The sequence below is a fragment of the Poeciliopsis prolifica genome, unplaced genomic scaffold (genome assembly GCF_027474105.1).
Source record: "Poeciliopsis prolifica strain line A6 unplaced genomic scaffold, Auburn_PproV2 SCAFFOLD035, whole genome shotgun sequence".
Classification (NCBI taxonomy): domain Eukaryota; kingdom Metazoa; phylum Chordata; class Actinopteri; order Cyprinodontiformes; family Poeciliidae; genus Poeciliopsis; species Poeciliopsis prolifica.
The window spans coordinates 3,649,714-3,675,293 of NW_026562410.1; the positions used below are offsets into that span (position 1 = coordinate 3,649,714).

The 25,580-nt window shown below is 41.2% G+C and overlaps 1 protein-coding gene across 3 annotated transcripts in view; it reads right to left on the bottom strand.

Moving 5' to 3' along the window:
- fcho2 (FCH and mu domain containing endocytic adaptor 2) overlaps positions 1 to 25,580 on the bottom strand; it is a 50,703-nt gene that overhangs the window by 8,019 nt on the left and 17,104 nt on the right. The window contains exons 7-23 of one of the 3 annotated variants that reach the window (XM_055052350.1): positions 23,849 to 23,947; positions 18,598 to 18,694; positions 13,634 to 13,678; positions 13,459 to 13,528; positions 13,336 to 13,360; positions 13,018 to 13,074; positions 11,552 to 11,610; positions 11,270 to 11,444; positions 7,423 to 7,447; positions 6,196 to 6,234; positions 5,177 to 5,216; positions 4,942 to 5,027; positions 4,091 to 4,168; positions 2,213 to 2,722; positions 1,734 to 1,849; positions 823 to 952; positions 559 to 603 (exon numbers count right to left, since the gene is read on the bottom strand). In XM_055052350.1, the coding sequence (XP_054908325.1) occupies positions 559 to 603; positions 823 to 952; positions 1,734 to 1,849; positions 2,213 to 2,722; positions 4,091 to 4,168; positions 4,942 to 5,027; positions 5,177 to 5,216; positions 6,196 to 6,234; positions 7,423 to 7,447; positions 11,270 to 11,444; positions 11,552 to 11,610; positions 13,018 to 13,074; positions 13,336 to 13,360; positions 13,459 to 13,528; positions 13,634 to 13,678; positions 18,598 to 18,694; positions 23,849 to 23,947 (1,696 nt within the window). The remainder of the gene's footprint in view (positions 1 to 558; positions 604 to 822; positions 953 to 1,733; positions 1,850 to 2,212; positions 2,723 to 4,090; positions 4,169 to 4,941; positions 5,028 to 5,176; positions 5,217 to 6,195; positions 6,235 to 7,422; positions 7,448 to 11,269; positions 11,445 to 11,551; positions 11,611 to 13,017; positions 13,075 to 13,335; positions 13,361 to 13,458; positions 13,529 to 13,633; positions 13,679 to 18,597; positions 18,695 to 23,848; positions 23,948 to 25,580) is intronic. The other 2 variants (XM_055052351.1, XM_055052352.1) reach the window with 2 other exon arrangements.

Consider the following 25,580-nt stretch of genomic DNA (forward strand, 5'->3'; position numbering starts at 1 on the left):
TTCAAAATATTTTCTGACATTCGTCATTTACTTTTTGATGAAAAGAAGAAGAAAGGGACAAAAATAGATTTGATATGAAAAAAAATCTGAGATTTTATTTTTAAACCACAGCCTGTCATTCACGTACACTTCAGCAGGAAATTAATATTCCTAATGACTATCAGTGATTTTCAAAGGAGATTTTCCACTGACTTTATGTATTTAAATAAAACACAATATTTTGTTCTAAATGTCCCCGGGTGAGATTACACCACTGTCATAAAAATTGATTTAGGATTTTAATACAACTTTAACAGAGGAAATCCCCAATTAATCCTTAAGAAAAACCTTAAAGTCCTTTAGAAAACCCAGAGTAGATTCTCCTCAGGTCCGTTTATGACCCTCTGAGAAGCAGCATGTAAAGAGACGAGGGTTGGCTCAAGACTTTTGCACATTTGCATAAGACGCCATCGCTGAAATGTACCCAGAGAACAAACACGGACAGTGCAAACACAGAGGAGGTGGGGAGGGAAAAAAATGCATCTTTTGGAGGGATGATGTTCAAAAAGCCAGACTCACTTTGGTTTAGAAGCACAGGAGGAGAGAAGTTGCTGAGGTCAGACCCTGAGCAGGAGAGGGGAGGAGCAAAAGTTCAGATGCTGCAAGAAGAGGAGCGGAGGAAAGAAAAAACAGAAAAAAGGGAGGAAAGCAGTACGAAGAACAGCAAGTTACGGAGCAAACCTTTCTAAAAGGTCGGGGAAAGGTTTGAGGGAGAGAAGGGAGAAATGAACGCAGAAGAGGGAGATTTTCTAAAAAGTGAGCAGTACAGGGAAATGATCCTACCGACGGTGGGAGTGTTCCCGGCACTGAGCGAGGCGTTCGAGGACAGTGAGGAAGAACTCTCCGCCCGGGCGAGCGGAGCTGCCGGAGGGGGGCTGGCGTTGGATGCTTTGGGTGGGCTGAAAGGCCGGACCTAAAGGAATTTAAAAAACGATTGAAATCTTAAAAGGGAAGAAAACAAAAGAAGTGTTGCATTAAACAACCGCAAGCAGAAAACCGTAACTTTTTCAGTACCATGTTAGTTATATGCTTAAACCAAAATGAAGTTGCTGAAAAATGTTGAACGAAAAGCATAAGAAGGTTTTTTTTTTCTTTGTCACACCTTCCGAAGTGCAACAGAGAAAAGTGAATCAGAAGCACGGATCAGATTGAAGTTTGACAGTGTTGGAGGGAAACCACAATAAAACACTCGGAGCAACAACAGAAAAATAAACAAGGTTTAGAGGAAGTTGAGGAATGATGTTCAGATCAACATGGAAACAGCACTTTCAACTGTAAAGCACGGCGGAGGAGGTATCATACATTCAGCCCAAAGTAGAGAATATGTTTTTAGCCTAAGTGCTGTCAAGCTCAAAAATTTAAAAAAAAATACAAACTAAAGTTTTTTTGTTTTTTTTACTCCGTTGTCCTTACAGTCCCTGATGGACTTAGTGGAAATCTGTTGACAGACAGGATTACATGGAAGGCAGCCCAGGGACCTCAATAAGCCTTTTCAGCTAGGATTTGACCAATATACCCAAAACAAAAACTGAGCTGAAAATAGGCAGCGGTGCTTGCCAAAACGGGCATTAGTGAGTTGGCTCAAACTTGAAAACGTGTCGTTTGTAAAGTCACGCCACTGAAGAATCTGGGAAATTCCAGATGCGCACAGAAAATTCACGTGGAAATATATTAGCAGTGGAAGGATTACGCACAATTTCATTGATTCCCGTGAGTTTTCCGGTGGGAAGTTTGGGTCTGGACGAAGGACGAGGTGGTGGGACGAGGGCTCCAGCCGCCAGAGGGGTCGTAGGTCGGTTTGGTACCGACACTAGAAAAAAAACGCACAGTTTGGTTAGAGAATTAAGCATGTATGACTAGGTGCAAACATGCGGGTGTGTTCAGTTGAGTGCAGAACTCTCATGCATCACGTCTTGCTCCAACGACAAAATATTTAGTAATAAAATAAAATTAGTAATAAAACACATTCCGAAATCAACTTTACCACAAAAAAATGCAAAAAATTTAAATCAAATCTTGCATCTCAGGCAGACGGAACAGAAAAGCATCAGCAAAAACAACCCAAAAAAATAAATGAAAAACCAAACCAAAGATGTTACTCCCAATTTTCAGGCAAAATCAACTCCAAACCCTCAGGCACGCGGCGTGTCTTGTACAGCAACGTAACTGTTACCATGAAATATTTTGCTTGCTGTGGCTGCTGCTACTGTCCTATCAGAGAAGACGTCAGTGAAACAGACGCTGCTGTCCTCTCTGACCGCCGCAGCTGCTGCTTTGCAGAAAGCATCTGCAGACTCGTCCGACAGGAAGCGGCTCGTCCTGCCGAAGCCGCCAGCCGGGCCCTTCTGGACCTCCGCTACGGAAGAGCCTGAGCCGTGACGGCAAGGCGGAGCGGACCTATCCCCGAAAGCAATCCACTGGCTCTGAGACCAGGACACAGAGGAGAAGCTATCAACGGACTTCGGGGTCTTTGGGGGGCTGGCGGCGGTCGGGCTTTTGACGGGGTCGATTGGCTCGGTGGGCTGGGTGATGGGGGCACTCTGCGCCCTCACCGGCGCAGGCCTCAGCCCTTGGGAAGTGTTTTCGGGGGAATCCCAGGGAGAGGTGGTGGATGAGGAGAAAGAGGAGACGTCTTTGGACTGCTGTCGCTCTGCCACTGGGGTAAAGCGGCTCACAGTGTCGACTGGAGGAAGATATGTGATCGACAGAGGCGTTAAAGGTAAAAAAGAAAGAAAAGCAAAGTAGAGAAAATGAATATATTTGACAGACTTTACACCTGCAGTGCATTTTAAAAGCATCACAACACAGTTCAAATCCTGAACTTGGAGTTTCAGTGTTACGTAAAACTAAGGAGTTTGTTGTCCATTGATTAGAGTATCAAACCTAGGTTTAGGTTAAAAAGTTCATATTAGATGTTACAATCTCAATCAGGTGGATCAGAAAGGAAAAAAAATCTTTGAGAGCAAAACCATATCCAGGGTTAGCATAAATCAGTTTTGTGTTCATTCTGCACTCCATCACGATTTCCTGTGAACATAAAATTATACTTTCAATGTTTAGTCGCCCATATAATTGTTTCTTCTACAGACTTGAAAATCACCTGAGGAAAGTTAAACATAAAAACAATCGGATTGCCCCCCAAATAGTCGGGTATTTATTAGCTAAATTACTCAGAAAGCAGCTGTAAGTGATAAGTCAAGTGGAGCCATTTCAAGCATTTGGCATCCTGAGGTGAGCGAGTCTTAAGCAGCACAGCCAGAGTGTATGGTAAGTTTACCTGAACGCTGATTAGGATGCTTCTAGCTAATTTTTGTAACATTTGAGTAACACATGCATTAGTTCCAAAGCAGTGGCACAAATGTGTCATACATGTGGCATCTCAATTGCAAGACTCCCTGCCATTATCTGTTTCGATGCACAGATATGCTGACACAACATAAAGTCTACAGTGTGGAGAGTCAGGGAGTGGACACTAAAAGACTGCTTCATATTACTGTTATCACGGTAATGATATTTGAAAAGTATACTTACTAAGCCAGAAGGCTAGACTGCTAGCTAGCTAACTACACCTACAAAATGCTAACTTGTTAACAGTTTGTAGGTGTTAAGGTACAGATAAGGTACAGATAAGCTCTGTACCCAGAGCTTATCTAACTTACTATCGTCAGCCTTGCATGCTGCCAGTGTTTCTAAAGGAAAAAAGTCAAAACGTGATAATGTACCTTTATTTTAATAAATTCAGTGGAAAATTACTGACTCACAATATTGCAATACTTCATCTTCAGGCCCAGTAACTATTATATGCAAGTTTTATTCAAAGCCGCAATGCAATAAAGTAAAACAAACATGTTATTTTGTTATTAATAATGTGAAAAGGGCAGAATATCATTTTGTCAAGGACTTGAAGTAAATAGCACTTCCATATTAGAAATGGGAACCAAAGGAAAACCAAACTTTAAGACAAAACATAAACATGGAAGTGATTTGTCGATGAATGGCTCATGGTCAGGTTAATATTCCTCTTCAAGACAGAGAGGCACACATATTTTACCTGCTGGTTCTGGCAGAAAGACCTCAGAGTCATTCACCAGAAAAGATGGAGGTGAAGGAAAGAAGACAGAAGCGAGGTCTGACAAGAACAGGCGAGAGGGACATGAAAACAAACGTTACGTGACGTCAATGATCCCCCCCCCCCCAAAAAAACAGAAGGAATAATTGAAAAAACAATCAAGATGATGTACAATGTGATCCTATTATCGCAACATTATTGTACAAATACACTGAAATTAAAAGAAAAACAGAATAATTCAGTCATCTTAAACTGTGTGATATTAACACAGCTTACTCTGCAGTCGGAGACACTTCTGATCAGGAATCCAAAACGAAGCACTTTTTGATTCTCTTTTGACTTTAAAGGCGAGACCTTTGACAGTAATGAGACTTTGTTTGACAACATATGCGCCTGTGGGTTTTATATCCCACCCTCTGACCTCGACGAGGTGCCAATTAACTGTGGATTATGCTTAACCTGGGTAACGGGTCACTGCTAATGTCACTCTGTTTAAACGCCGGCGTCGGGCATGTAAAGCATGAGAAACATGTTCAGTAACTAATAAAATCCATACAAAGAGTAGATGTTTATTATTATAAGACACAGGGAAAGCAAAGCAATGCCCTGCTATTCAAGCTCCAGATGTTGAAATTTGAAAAAAGAAAATGGAGAAAGTTATATTTTATTTTCTTCAGATCACAGTTCTTCTGTCTTCGATGATTTATTTTGCTTTCTGATTTCAACTTTGTTGAAATCAGAAAGTAAGAAGCAGTAAGTCTATTAAAGATTATCCTCTGCTGGAAAATGAAACCCTTGAGGTACAAGACGTTTTGAGTTTTTTGGCGGCTGACCTGCTGTGGACGACACAGAGGAGGACGACCCGACTCCTGAAGCAGAGCTCAGCGGATCCAGAGACAGGAGGTCGTTGTTGCTCAGCCTGCCAGAGCCGAGACAAACAGAAACACGGCCAAGTCACGGCAATGTACGAGGAACTCAATGCTTAGTGAGTCAGAAAGCACCGTGCAAACAATGTCACTCTGGTTCTAAACACGAAAATAAAAAGAAACCTCTCATGTTCCGACTCACTCGAATGGCGTCGACCCTCTGGGTTTTACCAGTTCGTCATCTGCAGGGGGGGACAAGCACAAGCAGAAGTCTTTTAATCTGGCGTGCAGCAAGGAAATGAATAGCTTTCTACAATTATACGATTTTTATAGAGAAAAAAGAACAATTTTCATTTGTCTCACCTTCGACCAGAAACATAAACATGAGAGAAAGCCACCACCTACGGCTGAGAGTTAGAGAAACGCTTCACAAGTCAAAGGTCGGAACGCAACTAGTTACGAAACATCCAGGTGTTTCCAAACCTCCGACTGGTACCGTCTGAAATAAATGACTTCTGCCTCACAGATTAAAAACCCGTAGCACCAAAGTACCGCAAAAGGGTTAATCTGCCGAGTTCTGCTGAGGTTTTAATACAGAGGAAGCAGCTTTGAAACGATTTTCGGTTGGATTTGGCAAGTGGAAATCAATGCGAAAAGTGGCGTTTGGTTAATTGGAACCGCTTTTCCAGAGCGCTACAACCTCTCTCAAAGATCCATTTAGTAACCTGAACATCAGGAGTTTGCACACACTCGCCATTTTTAACATTCAAATTGTTTTTATTTTCAGGATGGAATGATTACACGGCCATTAAAGCTTGAGTTTTTAATCTGCTTTTAGCAGATTAAAAACTGTTAAAAGCTGTTGTTGTGTAATTGTTCCACCCTGGAAATTACTATTATTAAATGACAAGTATTATCCGTGACAAGTGGATGCATACTTCTGACTGGAACTGCACCTCAAAACGCCAGAGGTGGGAGAGAACCCAAAATTAAAGCCATTCAAGTGAGTAAACTTGTCAAAATAGGACACTAAAAGTTTGCAGTGAGGGATAAAAAAACATAAATATCAGTGATGTTAGCGGCTATAGGGAGGTTGGCTGGCTGCAGAAGCAGTGTGAAAAGGCTCCTTTGAGGAGATAGAGATGAAGGGTTGATATTTAGGGTGGAGTGGGGAGGGGAGGTGGAGGCGCTGGCCAGTGACTGTAGTTAAAACATACTCACCCTTAGCCTTAGATCTTAAGGTAGATACTCCAGTAAACCCTGAGCGTGTGCAGAGTATACATCTTTGAATGCAACCGCCTTGTGCAAATTCACCAATTTTAACCGTTTCATTCTGTTTTTGCCACATTTTTGAAATTGAAGAAAAATAATAAAAACATAACTGGAGCCTAAGGGCTAAACACACACACACACACACACACACACACACACACACACACACACACACACACACACACACACACACACAAAAACAGTCGTAATGGCTGCAAACCTTACTTAAATGCATTAAACAAAAACTATCAATCACTTTGATCATTACATATACAGACATGATGCTCATGTTTACCAAAGTCAATAATTCAACTTATTTTGTTTTTTGCCTGGTTGGCATTCGGGTAGAGCTTTGAACTCATCACACAGAGCTTTGCAGTGCAGATGTCGAGGATTTAACGGGTCAAACAAAACAGTCCTGTTACCTTGTCCTGTGGTGTCGGTCCACAGACACGGCACCTGTTTTTTTTTCTTACTTTTTTCTCATGTTTTGTTTTTGTATTCTTCCCGTAGTCCAAATATTTAGGTGCATCTGACGTTGCTAATCCTTTTTAATCGTGCGCACACATGGCCTGCGCGTCACTCACCGGCAACACGGTCTGGAAAGATTTAGTCCAAACCTGCTGCTCCAAAAGTCCCTCGTTTAGATTAAACAAGGTCCATCGCAGGACTTTTGGAGATTAGTCACGACAAATGGGAAACATTTTGAGTTCGCATTTCAGCAAAAACAGAAAAATATGGATATAAATATATATATTTATAAAATAATAACTCGAGATAGTTTGCTTTGCTGCACGACTCTGTGGTGCAGATGTCTTAGGCTTTTATTCCTACATTTTTTTTCTTTTTAAACTGACCAAAAGGTAAAAATACTGAAGGCGAAAGATAATTTCTGACTTGTCAAAACGTCCAGCTGATTAAACAGTTAGCCTTATTTGCACCGGTGGGGGGAGAAACATCCCTCATGCAAGACATTTAAAGAAAAAAACTAAACGGTGGTTATTTACTTTTTCTTGGAATATGCTGGTGTTGGCTTCGTGTCTGGAGCTTCTTATTACTCATTTTTGTTCTACAGAAAACTTCTGAAGGAACAACCAAAATGTAGCCAGAGTCGCTCCTCTCAATCCAGAAACACAAAGACATAAAAACGATTAGATGAAAAGAAAGACTACTTACTGGACTGGTTCCTCCGTATTTGTCCCTGGAAAAAAAACACGATAAAAAAAGTCAATATTTGTATATAAAAAAAGAAATAAAGTAGAAAACAATAAGAGTGGCTTGGAAAATGTATTCATACAACTTGGATGTTTTCTTTTTTTGGGTGTTTCTACCAGCTTTACACATCCATAGAGGCTGAAATGTTTCTCCAATTTTCTTAAAGAAACTCCTCAAGCTCACTCAGAATGGATTAACCGTCTGGACTTTAACTGGGACATTCTAACACAAAGATCTCCACCAGTCCCCTGTAGCTGTGTTTGAATGTTTGTGGTCGTCCTCCCATCACAGCCTGAAGTCTGAAATAATGTTCACCTGAATTTACCTCCAGTCATCCCCAAAAACCGGACAACTCTGTACTCTTCACTTTCACAATTGCGTTGCTGCAACTCAAATAAATTCTTTGTAAACGACACAATAACCTTTTGTGGCTATAAAAAGACAAGCTCATGAGGTGTGAATACTTTTTCAAACCAATATAAAGCTTCAAATAGACGTATGAGGGAGAAGTGATCATCTTCAAGTTAAGCGAAATTGGCGTCCAATGTCTGTGCAGCACCAATTTTCCATCGTGCAGCAATTGTTTGATGGAAATTATTTATTTGTAGCACGCTTACTTGACACCAAATTTGCTAGATTTTGTAGATGTTGGCTGGTTGACCTCGGATGACCTCTGGAAACATTTACTTATATCTCTAAAATGGTAGCAGCACAAACAAAACCTTTTTGCCCCACAAACGTTTGGCACCAATTTAATTTAATGTGAAGAAGCTGGAAGCAACACTCAAGTTTGTTTTAAAGGTTGTAGGAAACCACTTGTTGAACCTGAAACATCTTTTACTCCAAATGATACATCCGTAAAGTATTTATGGAGTCTCAACATGATATATCAGGCCAAAAATGCGCACAGAATATGTCGAAGGTTGTGAAAATGATCACGTGAATTGTGCCCCGGTGGCAGTGGGAAGTTTCCACTTGAGCGTTGAAGACGGTAAATCACGGGACCGCTCCAGACTCACGCATACCAGACACTAAACCTAGGGTGAAGAATTCGGCAGCTGAAAACAGTGTATTTAAGCCGAGACAACGATCAGTCGGGGACAACGGAGAGCGTGGCCCCGACACTTCACCAACTTCCTTCCCAGAGCCTTTTTTGTTTTTTCTCCCTCGGATATAAATCTGCCACGTCCTGCTGCGAAACACAAGATACGCAAGGTATGATCTCGGAGGGGGTGCGGGGGGCGGCCGACCGAAACGAGAGCAACTTCAGTTTCAATAAAAAAGCCATTTCTTAGAAGAAGAAAGGTTAGAGGAGCTGTCAGGGGGCAGAGGGGAGAAAAAGAAACAAAATGGGTTTAAGGAACACAGCAAAACGTTTAACCACCGTCGAGCTGCGAGGCCCGGCTTAGTCCCACAGGCGCTAAGCGGCAAATGGGTTCAATTACAGCTCTTGCTGGCCACACACACACTTCTGCTCGCTCGCCTGCTCACACGACTTCCATTGCTGTTTCAATAAAGGGAGCGACACGGAGGGAGAAGCAAACGGGAGAAGAAATGAAAAAGACAGAAAAATGAGCAGCAAGAGGGGAGGAAAAGAAAAAAAAAAAAAAAAAAACAACCAAAAAAAGAAATAAAAAAATTGAGAACAGCGCTCAATAATTCAGTCCAGATGAAGCTACAGTGCGCCACCTCGGATGAAAGTTTGAACGTTAATTCAAAATGTCTCTGTGGTTCAGAAACAGGAAAGAGCCAGCAGAAATAAATGGGAACAGCAAGAAAGGATGGCAAGTACGACACGGCGCTGCGAAGTATTGTTTTATTTTTTATTTTTTACATATGACCAACACTAATGTTTATTTAAAATAAATGTAATTAGAAAGGTTAAAAAATAGATATGTCACTCTACACAGAAACTAACTTTTCACATCAATTTCTCCAGTAAAGGGAAAATATTTGTGAAAACTACACGTGCCATAATACTCCCTTGGATGTGCGGGTATGAATCATTTTGCCTTGATTTTTATGAACTTGCCTGCTCTAGGATTGCAGATGGAAACTAGCTTAGGCTAAATGTTTTTTTAGGCATGTCATCTCAGTTTTAAACAAACTAAGTATCTGCAGTAAGTATCTGATCGATGATGTGCCTTTCAAATACTTAAAACAACTCATTTTAATTTTTCATTGAAAGCGAAAATTTTTTTTTAAAAAATCCACCATTTTCGGCATGTGAAAATAAACTTTTTTTAATGACTTGTGATATGGTTAGAAACGTATGAACTTTATTCTGTTGGGTTCAAAACTGAGTCTCGATGCAGAAGACACATTTCTGTGACTTCTGCATTACAACCCTGAAGCAAAAAACACAAATGAAAGGAAAGAAAATTGGAACAATTATCTCCTGAATTATATATATATATATATATATATATATATATATATATATATATATATATATATATATATATATATATATATATATATATGATTTTTAACAACTTCCAGCATCTGTTGAAACATCACTTTAACCATTTACTATTTTCATTACTTTCCTTTTTTTGGTTAACTCTGCACTTTCATTAGGATAGTGGGTGGTCGTCCTACCAGAAGAATAATTTCAGGCTCATTAAATTCTGAAAAACTCGGAATTCCCACCATTTTTGGTCTTTAAACGCATCAGTCGACTCTGATCCACTTTATTTAAGTTTAATAAAAATTTTATGGAGGTTTGAAAGAGACTTCGGTGCACAGTCTCCTGGATTATTTTTTTAAACTTTTAAATAACATGCTGAATTTATTTATTTATTATTATCATTATTTTTATTACTATTATGTAAAAGTTATAGCCCTTTGATAAAAAAAAAAAAAAGTCATAAGCTCAAGCCTAAGAAAACAACAAAACAAAACAAAACTTGGAATGGTCTCGGCATCTCTAGGAGAAATTAAAGAACTGATCCCTGTTAAGTTTTCACAAAACCGCAGCAGAGTCCTGCCGAAAGCAAGTGGGTGTAGACAGAAAGCAAACAAAGAGACGCTGAAGAAACTTCAAACAGCGAGGAGGGAAAGAGAGGCTGAAGAGCAGATGAAGATGGCATAACTTTCAGTTAGTGATCAGTCAGTGAGCAGTCGGCTAGTAAAACGCACCAGGGCTCCTTCACGAGACTCGACAACAACAACAACGCACACACACACACACGCACACACACACACACACGCACACACACACACACACACACAACACACACAAACACACACGCACAGGCAAACAAACACAAAGGATGCGGTGTTTGCACACGAGCGGTAGTGGCTTTAACCCTAACGACTGCAGCTACTTTCGTTAGAGAGTCATTCAGAGGCCGAGTGAAGGGAGAGAGGACGAGGAGCTGGACGTGGGACCGCCACGGGCGTGAAAGCAGATACCAGTGAAGCTTTGCGAGTGTGAGGTCGAGGGGTGACGACATCAGCAGTGAAAGGGAACCCGAGTCCGTAGGAGTAAAAGTAAATAAAAACAAAGTCCATTCACACTAAACTACCTTCAACGTAAAGATAAAACGGGGACCAAGAGTGGACAGGAGATTTAGTAAACTGGAAGATGGTGTGGGCATGTTGACCAAATCATATATGCCATATAACTAATCGAAACAAAATGCATCAGACTAACTGAGCGCTTCAGTCTATTCCCTTGCTCTGGACCTGATTTTAGGTGTTCCCTTGTTGCCCTCTAGTGTCACACAGGCAGAGTGAACTTCTGCTGCAGCAGCGGGATCAACAGGTCGGTGTGCAGACAGAGCTCGTGCAAAATGTTAAGTACCGAGGTGGAGGGCGACAGGATGATGTTTCCGATGGAGGCTTTGAGCTCGTCGATGTTGGCCCGGTTCTGATGCGTGCCGTTGTTGGGCTGGACGGGCTTGATCTGCACGTGGAACTTCCTGGGCTCGTCTTCGTCCTCGGAGTCGCTGGACGAGTAGAAGGAGTTGTCTTTGGGCTGTGAGGAGATGAGTTAAAGAAAAAGGGGGGGAAAAACCCCCCCAAAAAAACACCAAACAAACACACCAGAATGAAGTGTAAGTGTTAAGGGGGGGAATAAAGGATATCGTTCTCGTTCACTTCTGGTCTGATGCAAAATCCCTCGGCGTCAACTTGGGGCACATTCTATAAAGAAAAAAGAATTATAGAAAAGGAGAATCAAATGCTTCAAATAAACCAAAACTTTTATATAATCAATTAAATGCCTGGATAGATCATAATGTACTGGTTAAATAATCAGAAAAAATTTATTTTGGCTTTTGAAGAAAATGCTTTAAAGCGAATATTCCTATTTGGAAAAACTTTCCATTTATGCACTAAACAAAGAACCAACAAACTCTTCCAAAGCGAGGACTATTTAAATATCTCAGAACTTTGAATGCAAAGGAAAAAAAAAACATTTTCTGAGCTGTCATGATGTCCTAAAACTTTAAAATTTTGGTTTTGCTTCACTACAAAAACTCTACAACTCAAAACTGTAGCTTGAAAGTTGAAAGCAAAAACTAATTTCTTCTCTCCTGCTCTTGGAAAATTTTAACAAACTTTTAAAACTATTTTTAGCATTTTTGACATATTGTAAAGGAGTCATAGCATTGTAATCTTCAGACAATAATTATTGAAAATAATTATTTGGAAACTTTAGCTAAACAAAACAGTTCTTAATTAATTATCATGATATACTGAAGCTTTATTTCTGCACAATGATGCAGCCGGAAAGATCTGGGATATTCTAAAGTAGAAAAGTTGGAATGTGTCAATAAAAATGTTTGCATTTCAGACAGACTTCAGCCAATTTTAGTACATTTTCTTTGAATTTCAAAATAAGAGTTCTTTATAATTAGATGTGTTACATTTTTTCTCTTATTAGTCCCTACAAATAAAAATGTCAAAATCTTTCAAAACCTTATTAAAATTGTAACTTTATATGCCAGAATAATGTCAGAAATTGATCGAGAGACACACACTGAAAATTCTTGCAAAGATGGAATAGTTACAATTATTTCCACAATGTCTTCAATTTAAAATGTCCCCTAATATTTTTCCTAAAGCTATTATTCCCTCTTTTAAATCAGAAGTTTGAGCAATATGCTTTTCCTCTTCAAAGTCTCCAAATGTGGAATTGTTTTTAAGCAATCAATCATTTTTTCTTCAAAATTGTTGAGATAATATAAAACCTTATCATTCTATAAATAAGCTACAATTGGAAATACGTAAATAAAAATGTATACACATAGAAAATATCGAATGAAGTAATACAGAGGGGTATTTAAAACTTCCGAAGGAGTAGTTCTGGATTCGTCTACAGACAGAATAACTGGAGCAACAAAAAAACAAAATAAGCAACAAAATCTCAAGAACAGAATTGGAATCACTTTCATACTAAGCATCTCTAAATAGCGTCTATATACTTCAAGTTTTGTATTGTCACTTTTGATCTTTGGAAATGTACTTGAAAAAGCCATCGGCGTATAGATTTACACTGCTGCTGCGTAATAGAGAAAGCGGCAGGTGTGGGGTCATTAGCTTGCTTACAGCGTTCTGGATGTCTATGGAGCCATAATATCCTGGGGGAGCACCATTGGCAGTGTTCTGCGTGCACAAACAGAGAGAAATGGATGAATGAATGAGCAAATGTACAAAACAAACAGGAGAGAAGCAACGGGAAGGGAGGGGCAGAGAGGCTGGGAAGTGCGGAGTAACACATGGCAGGAGAAGCAGAACAATAGTCTGCTCCGCCTCCTGCAGCCTGACGTCAACGTCACCGACCGCGCCGACATGAAACGGGTCCAAGGGAAACTCAAGAAGATCAAGCGTGCAGCGAGTGTCTGTTTTAATAAACTTTATACTCACAGCAGTCTCGACTTCCGTCGACTCACTGAAAGACAAAAAGGCAACATTGACATAAAAAAAAAAAAAAGAGAGACAAAGAATAAAACTGATCAAACTGTGCCGGGAACCGAAGCCCAAACTCACGTCGAGTCCGTGTCCTTGTCTTTCCTGCGGCCGGGAATGCCAAACGTTTTCCTCTTTCTGGGTTTGGCACCTTAAAAGCAAAACAAAGCATTTCAAGCTATATCCACCTTTTCTTTCTTTTTTTTTTTTTTTTAACTTCCTACGTTTCACTTTAAACGTTCAGGTGGAGCTCTACCTTCTGTTGCAATGGCTGTGTTGCATTCCTCAAATTCGATGGGTCCTAATGAGACAAAAAACAAAATGATTTAGGTTCGTTTGGCACAGGAAGGGTCAATGGCCCACAACTGTGACTGCTATGAATGTGCATCACGCAATGATCACACACACACACAGCGCAGACACACAACATGGAGCCTGGCGTGCCATGCAGGATGTGTACACAAACAGAGCCGGGCTGATCCCACAGGGCAGACGGGGTCAATAGTAAGAGTCAACTGTGCGTCTGGTGGCCCTCGCAGAGACGTGACAGTGCCTCCGGTTGACACGAAGCACGACACAACTACACATAGTCTTCCTCGGAGAGATACACACAACCTCCCTCCCTCTCTCCCTCGCCCACCCGGCCACCCGCCGCCGCCACCTGGAAGCCCACGCAATTAGAAATGAATCTGCAATGCGGGAAGCGGCTTCGGCATTCGCAGCAGACAGACGCTAAGCGGGAACTAAATGTACCCCGCACTGGGACACGCAAACTTAATGCTATTACAAGGAGACAGAAAACAAACAAACATAAAAAAAGCACAAGATTACATGTAGGCAAAGTGTTGAAAGCTGCATGGATAAATCAGCTACTGTGGCTTATGGAAAGCCCCATTTCACCTTTAGCTGCGCCCGGCGCAGAACCCTAAAGTCTGAATGAATAAACATGTGCTGCTTTGCAGAACAAGTTGCATTCACAATGCATATGAGTTTGTTGTCGCTTTCGATCTTTGGAAATGTACTTGAAAAAGCCATCGGCGTGAAAAGTTTGAATCTAAATCAGAAAAACCTGGAAACAGCAAATCAAATTTAAAACTCTGTTATATCTTAGTAACGCCACTTTGAATGAAACACAAAACCAACAAAATCTATAAATATGGTTGGGGGATCCTGTTGTAGTACTATCAAGCACTAGAAAACCTGTGGGCCTGTTGTGGCTCTTAGCCACAGCTTTGTGCTCTCTACAGCCTCAACCCCTATGGAGCCAAACTTAAACTTTTCTTTTTATATTCAGAATGCCCCTGAGCTCTATGGGTTAGTGGCAAAACTGAATAGCGCCCAGGCAACTGGCAATAAATTTGCCCTCACGCATGCTAAAAACAGCTAGCATTACTGGAAACTAGCTGATAACCTAGCTTTTTCCTAACTAGCTAGTCAACTGGCAAAGGGTGTTTGATCAGCTACTAACTGGTAATGTAGCTGCTAATATACCATCAGCTAGTTACTGCCATCCCCAACCAGCTAGAGTCATAAAACACAATGAAGATGTCAAACATTAACAGACCAAAAAAACATTAACAGACCAAAAAAAAAATCAATCTACATAGGAGAATATGCTAGATTAAAAAGTCCTTCTACGACAAAACGCAAGTCTTGCATTTCCTGAATGCAAGATATCTCGATACCTTATTTTAAGAGGCATAAATTTAAGACTTATGAAGGATGTGCAGACACCTTGTCACAGGAGGGATGAATTCTTTTTGCACATTTTTTTTATTTTTGATTTGTAAGAAGCAGAAAACATTATTTGAAGAAAGACAAGCACACAGACACTAGTTTGTTCTCGTAGTATGAGAAAAAAACTTAAATAGGTTCTAGGAGTATGACTGTACAAAAGCTTTAGTACCATGTAACCATGTCTTAATATCTCTTCTAGCTAATAGCTATGATGTTCCACAACCAGCCATGGATTTATTCTTGTAAAAAAAAAAAAAAAAAAAAAAAAAATCAACAACACTTCTTTTGCTTACTTGGATACATCAATCAGCTGGTGAGAAAACTGCCAAAAACAACTCGGTTCACACTTGATTTATTGCTCATCAATAATGCAAGCTCGCCCCCGAGGTGCTGCCCCTCCATCGTCACGCTTCATCTGTCACTCCAGACAGATTTACCTACTGAGGCTTTTCAGAGGGCCGAGGCGCACAGGGGCACGCACAGTTTTCACAAACAGAAAAACCGGAGGCAGGACGGGCGACGCGGATACGCGACAATCGGGCAACATCCAGAGAGACCGAGCCAGACAGATACAAATACGCTGCTGCACGCGTTGAAAATCCTGAGAGGAGAAACAGCAAGATGAGCAGGAGGGGGTGACACAGGGAGAGAGAGAGAGAGAAAGAGAGAAGATGGGGCAGAACCCCTCCAGCGGTTTTTCTGATACACTAACATGCCTTGACCTGAAAACAACAAAGCTAATGATATTTCAACTCAAAACGTACACGGCGGCAGAGGGCCCATGTGCCCTCCCCGGAGGACGCCGGTAGCGAGCGGGATTGACGCATTGTCTGGCGCGCGCAGGGAGGCAGCGAGTCAGCGAGTCACGAGAGGCACGCATCACGCCAAGTGAAGTGGATAAAGTACTCCGTTGACCGATCTGCGCTGCCGTGCAATGTCAGGCCTTCCCCAGCCCGGCGTACCGACCGCCAAAACGGTTTGAAGGATCATTCAACAACTTTGCTGTAATTATCCAGAAAAATAAGGTTGTTTCTTTAACTTTTATGAGGCCTTTTGGTGTTAGTGGGTTAGAGAGAACGACTGGAGGATCTATTTAAAACTCTGATCTGGTAGCTCGGAATCTGCACCCTCATCCTGCTGGAACATGATCGCCCACCCCAAAAAGTTGGAACCAGCTGCACCCAGTTTTCCTCTGTGTCTTATTATTTTGGATGTTTGAAACATCTTCCCCATTCATTTTGTCTGTTTGTCGAGCAAACTTGCTCTCTTGTGCCATTGTTAATATGTTACTTGAAAATAGTCTCAAGACAATATTATCGATAATCGTAATAATTACTGTCACAAAACTGTTTGCATGACAGACCTAATGCCCACAGCATAACGCCACTACCACCGTGTTTCCCACTGTGGGGATGATGTAATTGGATATCAAGCGTTCAACCACCGCGTTTTGGATGTCGAACTAAAAACGGTTACCTTGATCTCATCTGACCAGACTTTCTTCCACATAGTGTGTCGTCACAGAATGACGCTGTCACCACCATCTTTGTCCACGCAAAAGACTAAAGTATGAAAAACAACAACAATGTTCGTTTTGCCAATTTTTCATGAACTCTTGGTTTTCCCTTCCGCCTGAAATGTGGATCAGATTATGCACTCAAAAAGCACTCTTTGGCTATAAAAAGGATTAAAAAATGAAAGTATTTGGACTGTCTCTTTAATGTATGGCATCGTGTGTCTTTACAAAGATACCAAACGGGATACCAAAGGCGCGAGAATGACTGGAAAATAGAAGTCAGAACCGGCAACTCCTTTTTCCATCTGACTATATTTACGCACACACGCTGCAAGCGAAGTCCAAACAGCCACACGTGGATATTACCCAAACCTGGACAGACATTAGGAACTGTTTAAGCTTCTCCAAACAGACAGGCAACAGTGTTTATACAGGGGAAGATGGCTCCTTTTCTTGCTGCTATGCGAGGGCGGCAGGCAGTCACGCATGAGTGGAAGATGGTTTTTTAAATTGCATATGCTTCACATGGCACAGGGCGCAGGAGAGAAGGGCGGGGCGGGGACGAGTTTGCGTGTCTGGCCCACTGCCAGTTGACAGCTCAGCTGGATATCGTTGAACAGTCCGACCCCCCTGGAACCCCCCCTCCACTCCGCCTCGCAGCGTGTCACTTTAGGATTGTTTCCGCAATAGAAAGTTTATTCAACCCCTCTTTCTCTCTCTCTCTCTCTTTGAAAAGGCCCTGGACCGGCCATTCGTTCAGCTATTTCATCATCGGACAGGGTGGTTTATTTCTCCTGACAGGACCGGAGCTGCTGTGCAATCCCTAATGAACAGCTTGATACAGGGAGGAATTTTCAGACCGATTTTTTCAACCTCAATTAAATCCGCTGTCCAAACAAATGAGGGCCCCGCCGCTTGTTGGACCAAGTGTTTGGACACGGGGGGTCACCGTTTGTGTACACACAGCCACGGCAGAGGTGAGGCCTCTGTGCTTGTGACCTGACGTAATAGGAGTGCGAGGGAGAGGAACCGGTGAGGTTACGCCTAGTACGCGACACCAGTTCAGAGTCGCCAAACGGCAAAGAACAGGCCTCAGTGGAGGTGAAATAGTTTATAGTGACTGAGTGGATGCAGTCGGATTTCTGAGAGTGCGTGTGTGTGAGACGGAGTGGGAAGTGACTATGCAATGCCAAAGAAAACTGACAAGTATTCCCTTGATTATTGTGGCACGGCAAAGTTTACACAAGAGCCATTGTCGAGCTCTGACCTTCCCGAAAAGTTGGTTATGCCTGCTTAATCTGCGAGCGTGTCACATGCTAACTGGAATGCCAAGCCGGCCTTCCTTTGCAGCAGATTACTATGATTGCCTCTGATGGCCTGCTCTAACGTCTAATTGCCCCTCTCCATGCTACCCCTCCCATCGGGGAAAGGCAGGATCAGCCCTGCTCAGAACTGTATCGACACTCCAGGGTTTCCACGGGTCCCACCGACTCGAATTCAAGACTTTTGTTAAGACGATTAATGAATGAAATTGAAAAACGTGTGCCACGACGGAAATGTGCAAAACAAAACAAAAAAATAAAAAGCCAACCAATGACACATTTGCGCTTTACCCAATGATGGATGCCCAGAAGCTAACCAGATACCAAGCAAAAGAGTATATTAGCAGCTAGTTAGCGATAACCTCAACCCGCAAGGAGTCGCAAAACGCAGTGAAAACGTTTCCGTGCAACTCGAAACTTTGCCTGACAGAAAAAAATCCTGCGAGAAAAAAATACAACAGAAAACCGAGGCTATCCAAAATTAAATCGTCCTCTCACAACAACATTGAAGACGTGTCATTAACGTGTCTGAGGCCAACTTACATTTCTTAAAATGAATTCAAGACATTTTAAGGCCTGATTTTTAGATGCATGAATTTAAGACTTTGAAGGTTGTGTGGTCATCCAAACAATGTCTTGCCTTACCTGGCCTCTCCTTGCCTGTTCCTTTGCTCTCAGATAGTTTTTGTATTAAGCTCTCCTCCGAAGTGTTCTCAATGTTCCTCACAAATTCATTGTGCACCTACAGAGAGAAAAAAGGACAAGCATGAGATGAGAAAACTGGTTCAGTAAGGACCTTAAGTGACTCTGAGAACCTCAGCTATGGAAAAAAAACAACAGTCAAGTTTATTTGCACAGGACTTTTTAGCAAAAAGGCAGTTCAGAGTGCTCTACACCAAAAAGACACTCTACAGTGACCATTTAAAACGAGAAACAAACGTTGCATTTTGTCAGTATTATAAAGCAAATATAGAACATATATACTGATCAAGGTTCCAGTTATTCTGTATCAAGATACAAAATAAACAAGTGGGCTTTTAGTCTCAATTTAAGGGAACAGCATATTTGCAGTTATCTGGAAGTTTGTTCCAGATTAGTGGAGGATAGAAACTGAACCATGCTTCATGTTTGGTTCTGGTTCTGGTGATGCAGAGTCGACTAGAACCAGAAGACCTGAGTGGTCGGGAAGGTTGATACGTTAATGTACCTTGGTTTTAAGACACTAAAACAAGCCGTCTGCCGTGGGGCAAGTCGCACTCACCACGCCTCCCTTCAGCAGAGAGGTTTTGTTTCCATTTGGACCACCGATGATTTAAATGTATTTGTGATAATCTTTTCAGTCCACTGTAAGGGAATGACATTTTGAGTGTCCATTAAATAACATCTAGCAGCAGGAGGTCACTCAGAGGGTCCTAAACATTTCAGTTTAATTCAGCGCGAGAATTTTGCATTTTTCAGATTATCCGTCCTTTTATCTCGTTAGCTAAATATGTGGATTAAGTGTAAAACTGTTTGTGTAAATCTGACAAAATAGTAAGGGCAGGGTGCAAAACAAGGTTATAAGCACTAGGTTATTATTATTACTTTTTCTAATAAAACTGGTAATATTTCTGTGATGCTAACAGTTTGGCAATAACAGTCAGAAAAACCTGTGGAGATGTTTTAGTTCAAATCCAAAGGAAAAATGTGTATCATGAATGTGAAACTGAAAAGATGAAACTCGTCTGGAGAGTTTTTTAGTGATTGCGTTGCATCACAACTGCATTCACTGGATCAATGTATTGAATATAAACTATGCTTATGAAGAATAGTTCATAACAAAATGTCCCTGATTCGCTTTAGTGATCTTTTTCACAGTTTTGCCACATGCACACTTGATGCTGCTCCAACTTTCAATATTTGCAACACTTTAAGCTAACGCTTCTTTAGCATACCCTACTGAGTCTTACAGTTAGACCGGGGTGTCGGAGGTCGTCTTTGTTACTGCCATGCCTACCCTCTGGGCAGTGTCAGACAAAGGTTAGTGCTTGTTTGCACGTGCGCCTTTTGAGTTTGGTGAAGGGGGAAGTGTGAGCGATGCAAAGGCATGAAGATAAAGACGAGGGGCTGACTGTGGCACCTCGACAAACTATTTAGATGTGCGTGATACTCCCGAGCGCTACAGCGAGTGGCTCCACCATCAAAGCAAGTCGGATTCACACGCGTGTGTATGCGTGCGTGTGTGTGTGTGTCTATATATACATGTGTCTGCCCCAGCCTCCCACTCCCTTTCTGGGCCCCAGTGGTGAGGTAGAGTGCATTAGCCATCTATGCCCTGCCTAGCAGCAGAGGATGAGGAGGGGGATGGTGTTGGTGGTGAGGTGGTGAGAAGGTTGCCGTGGTGAGGAAGCGCACACGCAATCCGTCAGGTGCTGCTGGCGTGATGGTGGCCGCTAATGTCACCAACGTGTCTAGAGACGCACACACGCTCATATGTCAACACAAACAAACAACAACAACAACAAAAAAAAGGGTCCTCGTCTCTCCTCTGAGACTTTCGCCCACATGCTACACAACATGCGTCTGCCCCGGAGGCGCCCTCGCTCACACACAAACGTTCACTTACAAAAACAAACACAGCACGCACAGCGGCAGACGCACCTGCCTCTCTCTACGTTTAACTCTCTGGCTGCCTCTCTCCACGCAGCGTACTTCTCACCACTTTTAAAAGGTGCAGTTCTTTCTCTGTCTTCTCACTCATCTCTCTCTCTCTCTGTTGCTGGTCGTTCATAGCCACTGCTCTCTGCAGCCTCCCTCAAGACAGCTGATAAGATGCCACAGTTGCTTCGGTTTGGTTAAACAATGGCAATCACTTGTCAATGACAGCTTAACGACGCAAAGTAGCTTAGCATTAAAGCCGACTAATCGAGGATATTTGAGTAAACAAGCAAAAACAACAGACTGAACCTTTTCCCTTTTAGTGGGGAGTCAGTCACCTTTTCCCCACTAAAGGCAGACTGAGCCATGAGCTTTTCATGTCATACTAGAAACTCCTGCATGGTTTAAAAGCTCAGAATTGAAAGGAAAAAGCAACTGCATGATGCTGCCAGTACCGGCTCTGCATTTTTGTTGGATGAAAAGCAAAGCAGCAGCTGGTCGCTGCTGTTAGTTGGGAGGTGGGAAGTAGGACAGACATCAGCAAAATCCTTTAAAAAGTCTGCATTTTGTGGTCAGTTAACAGCAAAAATACAATTTTATGAAGTATTCCTGGTCCAGTTTCCATTGCAAATATCTTAGTACACTTGAAATAAGACAAAACTAACTTCTGAGTAGCTTTTCAGGAAGATATGAGAGCTTCTTCGTAAAGTAAACAATTCTTTAAAATTGATTAAAAAAGTCCTAGTTCCACTGGTAAATTATTTCACATATAACAACAAGATATAAGTGAAATCATCTGCCAGTGGAGCAAGTACCATTTTTTAAAATCAATATTAAGGGAGTTTTTAAAAAAAACTTAAAACAAGCTCCTGTATCTTGCTAAAAAGCAACTTGTAAGTTAGTTCTGTCTTATTTTAAGTGTTCTAATATTTCAACAAGAAACTAAATCAAAAACACTTTGAATGGGGGGGAAAAGAAAACTTCTAACACAACTGCTGTTTTTTTTTCCAGCAGCAAACGTCTCAGCAGCTTTAGCAAAAAGCGACGTTGTGGAGAGTCCAGAGCAGAGACCTGCAACCTTCACAATCCAAAGAGCCACTTCTGTCCCTCAGCCACAAATGTTATGGAACTTTTTGAAAAGAGAAAACGCATAATTGTTGATTAATATCTACTGTTGCAAATTTGTTGTGATTATTAAAAGAACCACAATTTTACTTTTACTTTAAGAAAATAAGAAAACTTTTTTTTTCAAGAAGAGAATTTTTTTTTTTTTTTCTTAGATTGAGTGTGGAAAATTATGAAATGTTTCCAACCTGCAAAATTAGATCTGCAAACACACCATGACACTAAGTACCATGGTATATTTGTTCCATGAAAACAGCACATTAATATTATTTTGTTTTTGTAATATTAGTTGGTTCTTTATCCATTTGAGCCAAAGTTATGAAGTGTAAGGTTTAAAGAGCCGCTTGAGGCTCCAGAGCTGCAGGTTGCAGACCTCTGCTTCAGAGGAATGCTAAAAACAACAAATCTAAATTAACATCTCAAATTCTCCAGGCCTACAACCGCATGTCAAATGTTACATGATGTGTTTAGAAAATGGCTGAACATGTATGCTTTGAATTGGTTTGCATAGGAAAATGTCTAATTTCTCAAAAACACAGCTACTAAAAATCTCTCCAGATCAGCCACAAAACTTGTAAAAAAAAAAAAAGCTCTTTTAACAACAGATGACACCAAGCTAGAGCTGTTTGACCATCAAAAAGCTTCATTAGTGGCAAAACCAAACAAAGCACATCTGCACAAACTCTTCATCGTCAACTTTGAAGCATGGAGGTGGAGGAGTGATTATAAGGGCCTGCTTTGGCCCAGAATGGAGTATTTGTGATGTTCATGACACAAAACAAAGGAGTCAATCTGCAACAGAGTTGCTGAATAAGAAAAGAGTCCAGCGGAGGCAAAGGCCTCGACTGACACGATGCGTCGGAGGTTTAAAATAGCAGGAATAAACCTCAAGTCTGAAAACAGAAGAGAACTGAAGTAATTTTCCTGACGAGGAAAGTAAAAGTTCTACCTACTGCAGGATCATGTGGCAAAATGAGCTTCTCCTGTGTTTATGATGATATTTAAGGGAAAGCCTTTCCCCAAGTTGTACAGCAAAGTCATGAGCACAAAGTAAATGTCCATTTCTAATGTTAACATTTCCACATTAAAATAAGAGATTTTATATGTGACATCCCCAAGACACACGCAAAGATCTAAGCGAGTTGAATGAGAGTCGATGAAAAAGAAAAAGTCGACATCAACTGCATTTCCAAAACTGATTTTTTTTTTCCACTCCCACAAAGTGATTTCACCACAATGATACAAACTGGGACATCCTCTGCCCAATAAGATGGACACTTAAAGTTTTATTTGAAAAACATGTCAAATCTAAAAGCGGGCAGATTTTTTTTTTTTGGTAAGATGTAAAAAGAATAAACACAATAAGGTTTTGGATATCCAGGTGGTAATCTGTTTTTTTATTCGAGTTTTCTGCATATTGTCCAGTTAAAATATACAGAATAATTTAGGATTAGGTAGCCAGACACACACACATACAAAACAAAGATCACTGGAAGGGTTTTACTTCCACTTAAATCGGAAGAGAATGTCTAATTTCATTCTTGGACAGAAATAAAAAAAACCCAACAACCTAGAAACGTTTATATATTTTTTAGACAGAAATCAAAAGATGCTACATCAGAGCTTCACGGAAACAAAACGGCAAAAAGGTGAATTTGTCTAAAGAAATGCATACTTTCATTGCAGATAGCATATCTCAATAACCTAATAAGATAATAAAAAAATTATCTTGAAAAAGGTGGTGCGCTTTCTTCTTTTTTTGTGTGTCTTTCTGTGTTGTGGTGAAAATATCAGTTCATACTCTCACAATTACATCTTTAGAGAGCGACCAGCCAGCTGTGAGGGATTTTATTTAATGGTGCGGCATCGCCCTCTACAGGCCATACAAATACAGCTGCTACAAACTAATGAAAACATGGCAGCAGAATATAGTAACTCTTGACCATTAAGTCAAATTGCTAAATAAATAATAAAAAGAAATTAAACACTGATTTAAATACGCTCTGTGAGTGATGTCTGAAAACCTTTCCAGCTGAACCTGCAAGACTTTGTCAGTCTGAAAATTAAGACTTGATCAGTTTGGATCAAATGGACAATTTCTTGGGGGAGAGGCACGTCAGAGAAACACACTCACCTCTCCGATCTGAACGTGCGTTTCCTCCACAGACTGAGAGTATGAGCGGATGATCTCCTTCATGTGCAGAATGTGGTTTTCCTCGATGTCCTGGAATCTCTGAAACGAACGCAGACGATATCTATCGTCAGGCGACAACAGAGTAACTGCGTGCCAAGCAACTCGACGTCACGTCATCGAGAGGGTGGGAAAGCAGAGAAACAAGAGCGCGACTTTGACTCGCGGGGAACTCTTCTCGCTGTGACCTCGTGTGTGAGAGCCTGGGTGGTCCAAGGTGCGCGCAAAGCATAAGTCCTTTCACGAGATGTCAATTTTGATCATGTCAGGCGCTGGCGAGGATCCATTTCTGGTGTGTTTCACTGCAGTGTTTGCGCAGAGATCACAGGGCTCGAGAGCGCTCTTTGAGATCTGGGTTTTGGATGTAAACTGAGATGTCTGAGCTCAAACAGTTATGAAGAGAAAAATCCAGGCATTAGTGCGGAGATTAGCTCTTAATAATCACAAAAGGAACCCAGATAAAGAGCCTCTCGTGTCTGACTGTGAAGTACAAGGGTGAGCAACCACAGCGCCATGCAGAAATATTCCTACATCTTGAGATCCTTTACATTTCATCATGTGACATGTGATGTTTATCCTCAATATAATCTGTAGTTACAGACCAAGACAAATCAGGGTGTTATTGTAAAGCTGTCTTTAGTTGAAGGCTAAGAGATGCATGGTACACGAGTCTCTTTGCACATTTAAAGACAAAAACCTTTGACCGTTCTCTGAAAAGTAGTTTCAAGGTCAGTCAGTGCCGCCACAGATTAGGGCACAGAAGGCTGAACACCGAGATTTTTTCAGAAGCTGTTTTCAAAACCATGTTTCCTTTTCTAAGCAAAATTATTCAAGTTGATTCAAACTCATTTCAAAAATACTTTATTCATCCCAAAGGGGAAATTAAATGCTATCCTAACTCATATCAACCAAGCATGGTATTGCATTTTAGGTAATAAAATGTTTATTTTTCTTACTTATCAAATGAGTTTCATGATTTACTTGTATATTTTAATGTATTTCTAATATTGTGTAAAAGTTTTAATTGGCAAAATGAAAAATTTGTGCAATTTTCTTACCCAATAAATCGATTAATCGAATATCGATTAATCGATTACTAAAATGATTGTTCTATCAGATTCAAGGCCAACAAAATATACAGAAATTGGTTTCTATAACATGAAAAAATGAAAAAAGTTCAAAGGGGTATAAATACTTTTTTGCAAGGAACTGTAAGTAAGACTGTACTTCCATCATCTGCCAGCAAGAACACGCAGACAAACACAACACACATGCAGGAGCCCCGGTGATGTCAGAGCGCACATGTGTTCACAGTGTTTATAATTATGTGTCCACATGCGAACCGTGGGAGATGAGCCGTAGACGGAGATCCAGCGGAAGCACGAGCCGCAACGCCGCTTCCTCCGCAACAGCGAGGAAAGAAAGACGGCGGGGCTAACTGGAACCAGCTCTAGTGGCAGTGCCGCTGCGGTACACCAGGATATGGAGGCCCGAGTCTGCTGAGCTGATTTTGATTTGGAGTTTATCTAATCAGCCGCTCGGATGGATCCAATCAGGGTCTTTGCGCAACGATCCGGTTACAGAGGAAAAAACACAATCTGGAGGCGATACAGGACCCGAAACATGGAACAGACGAGCGCCGGACTAACAGATTACGCAACAAAGCGTTTGCATG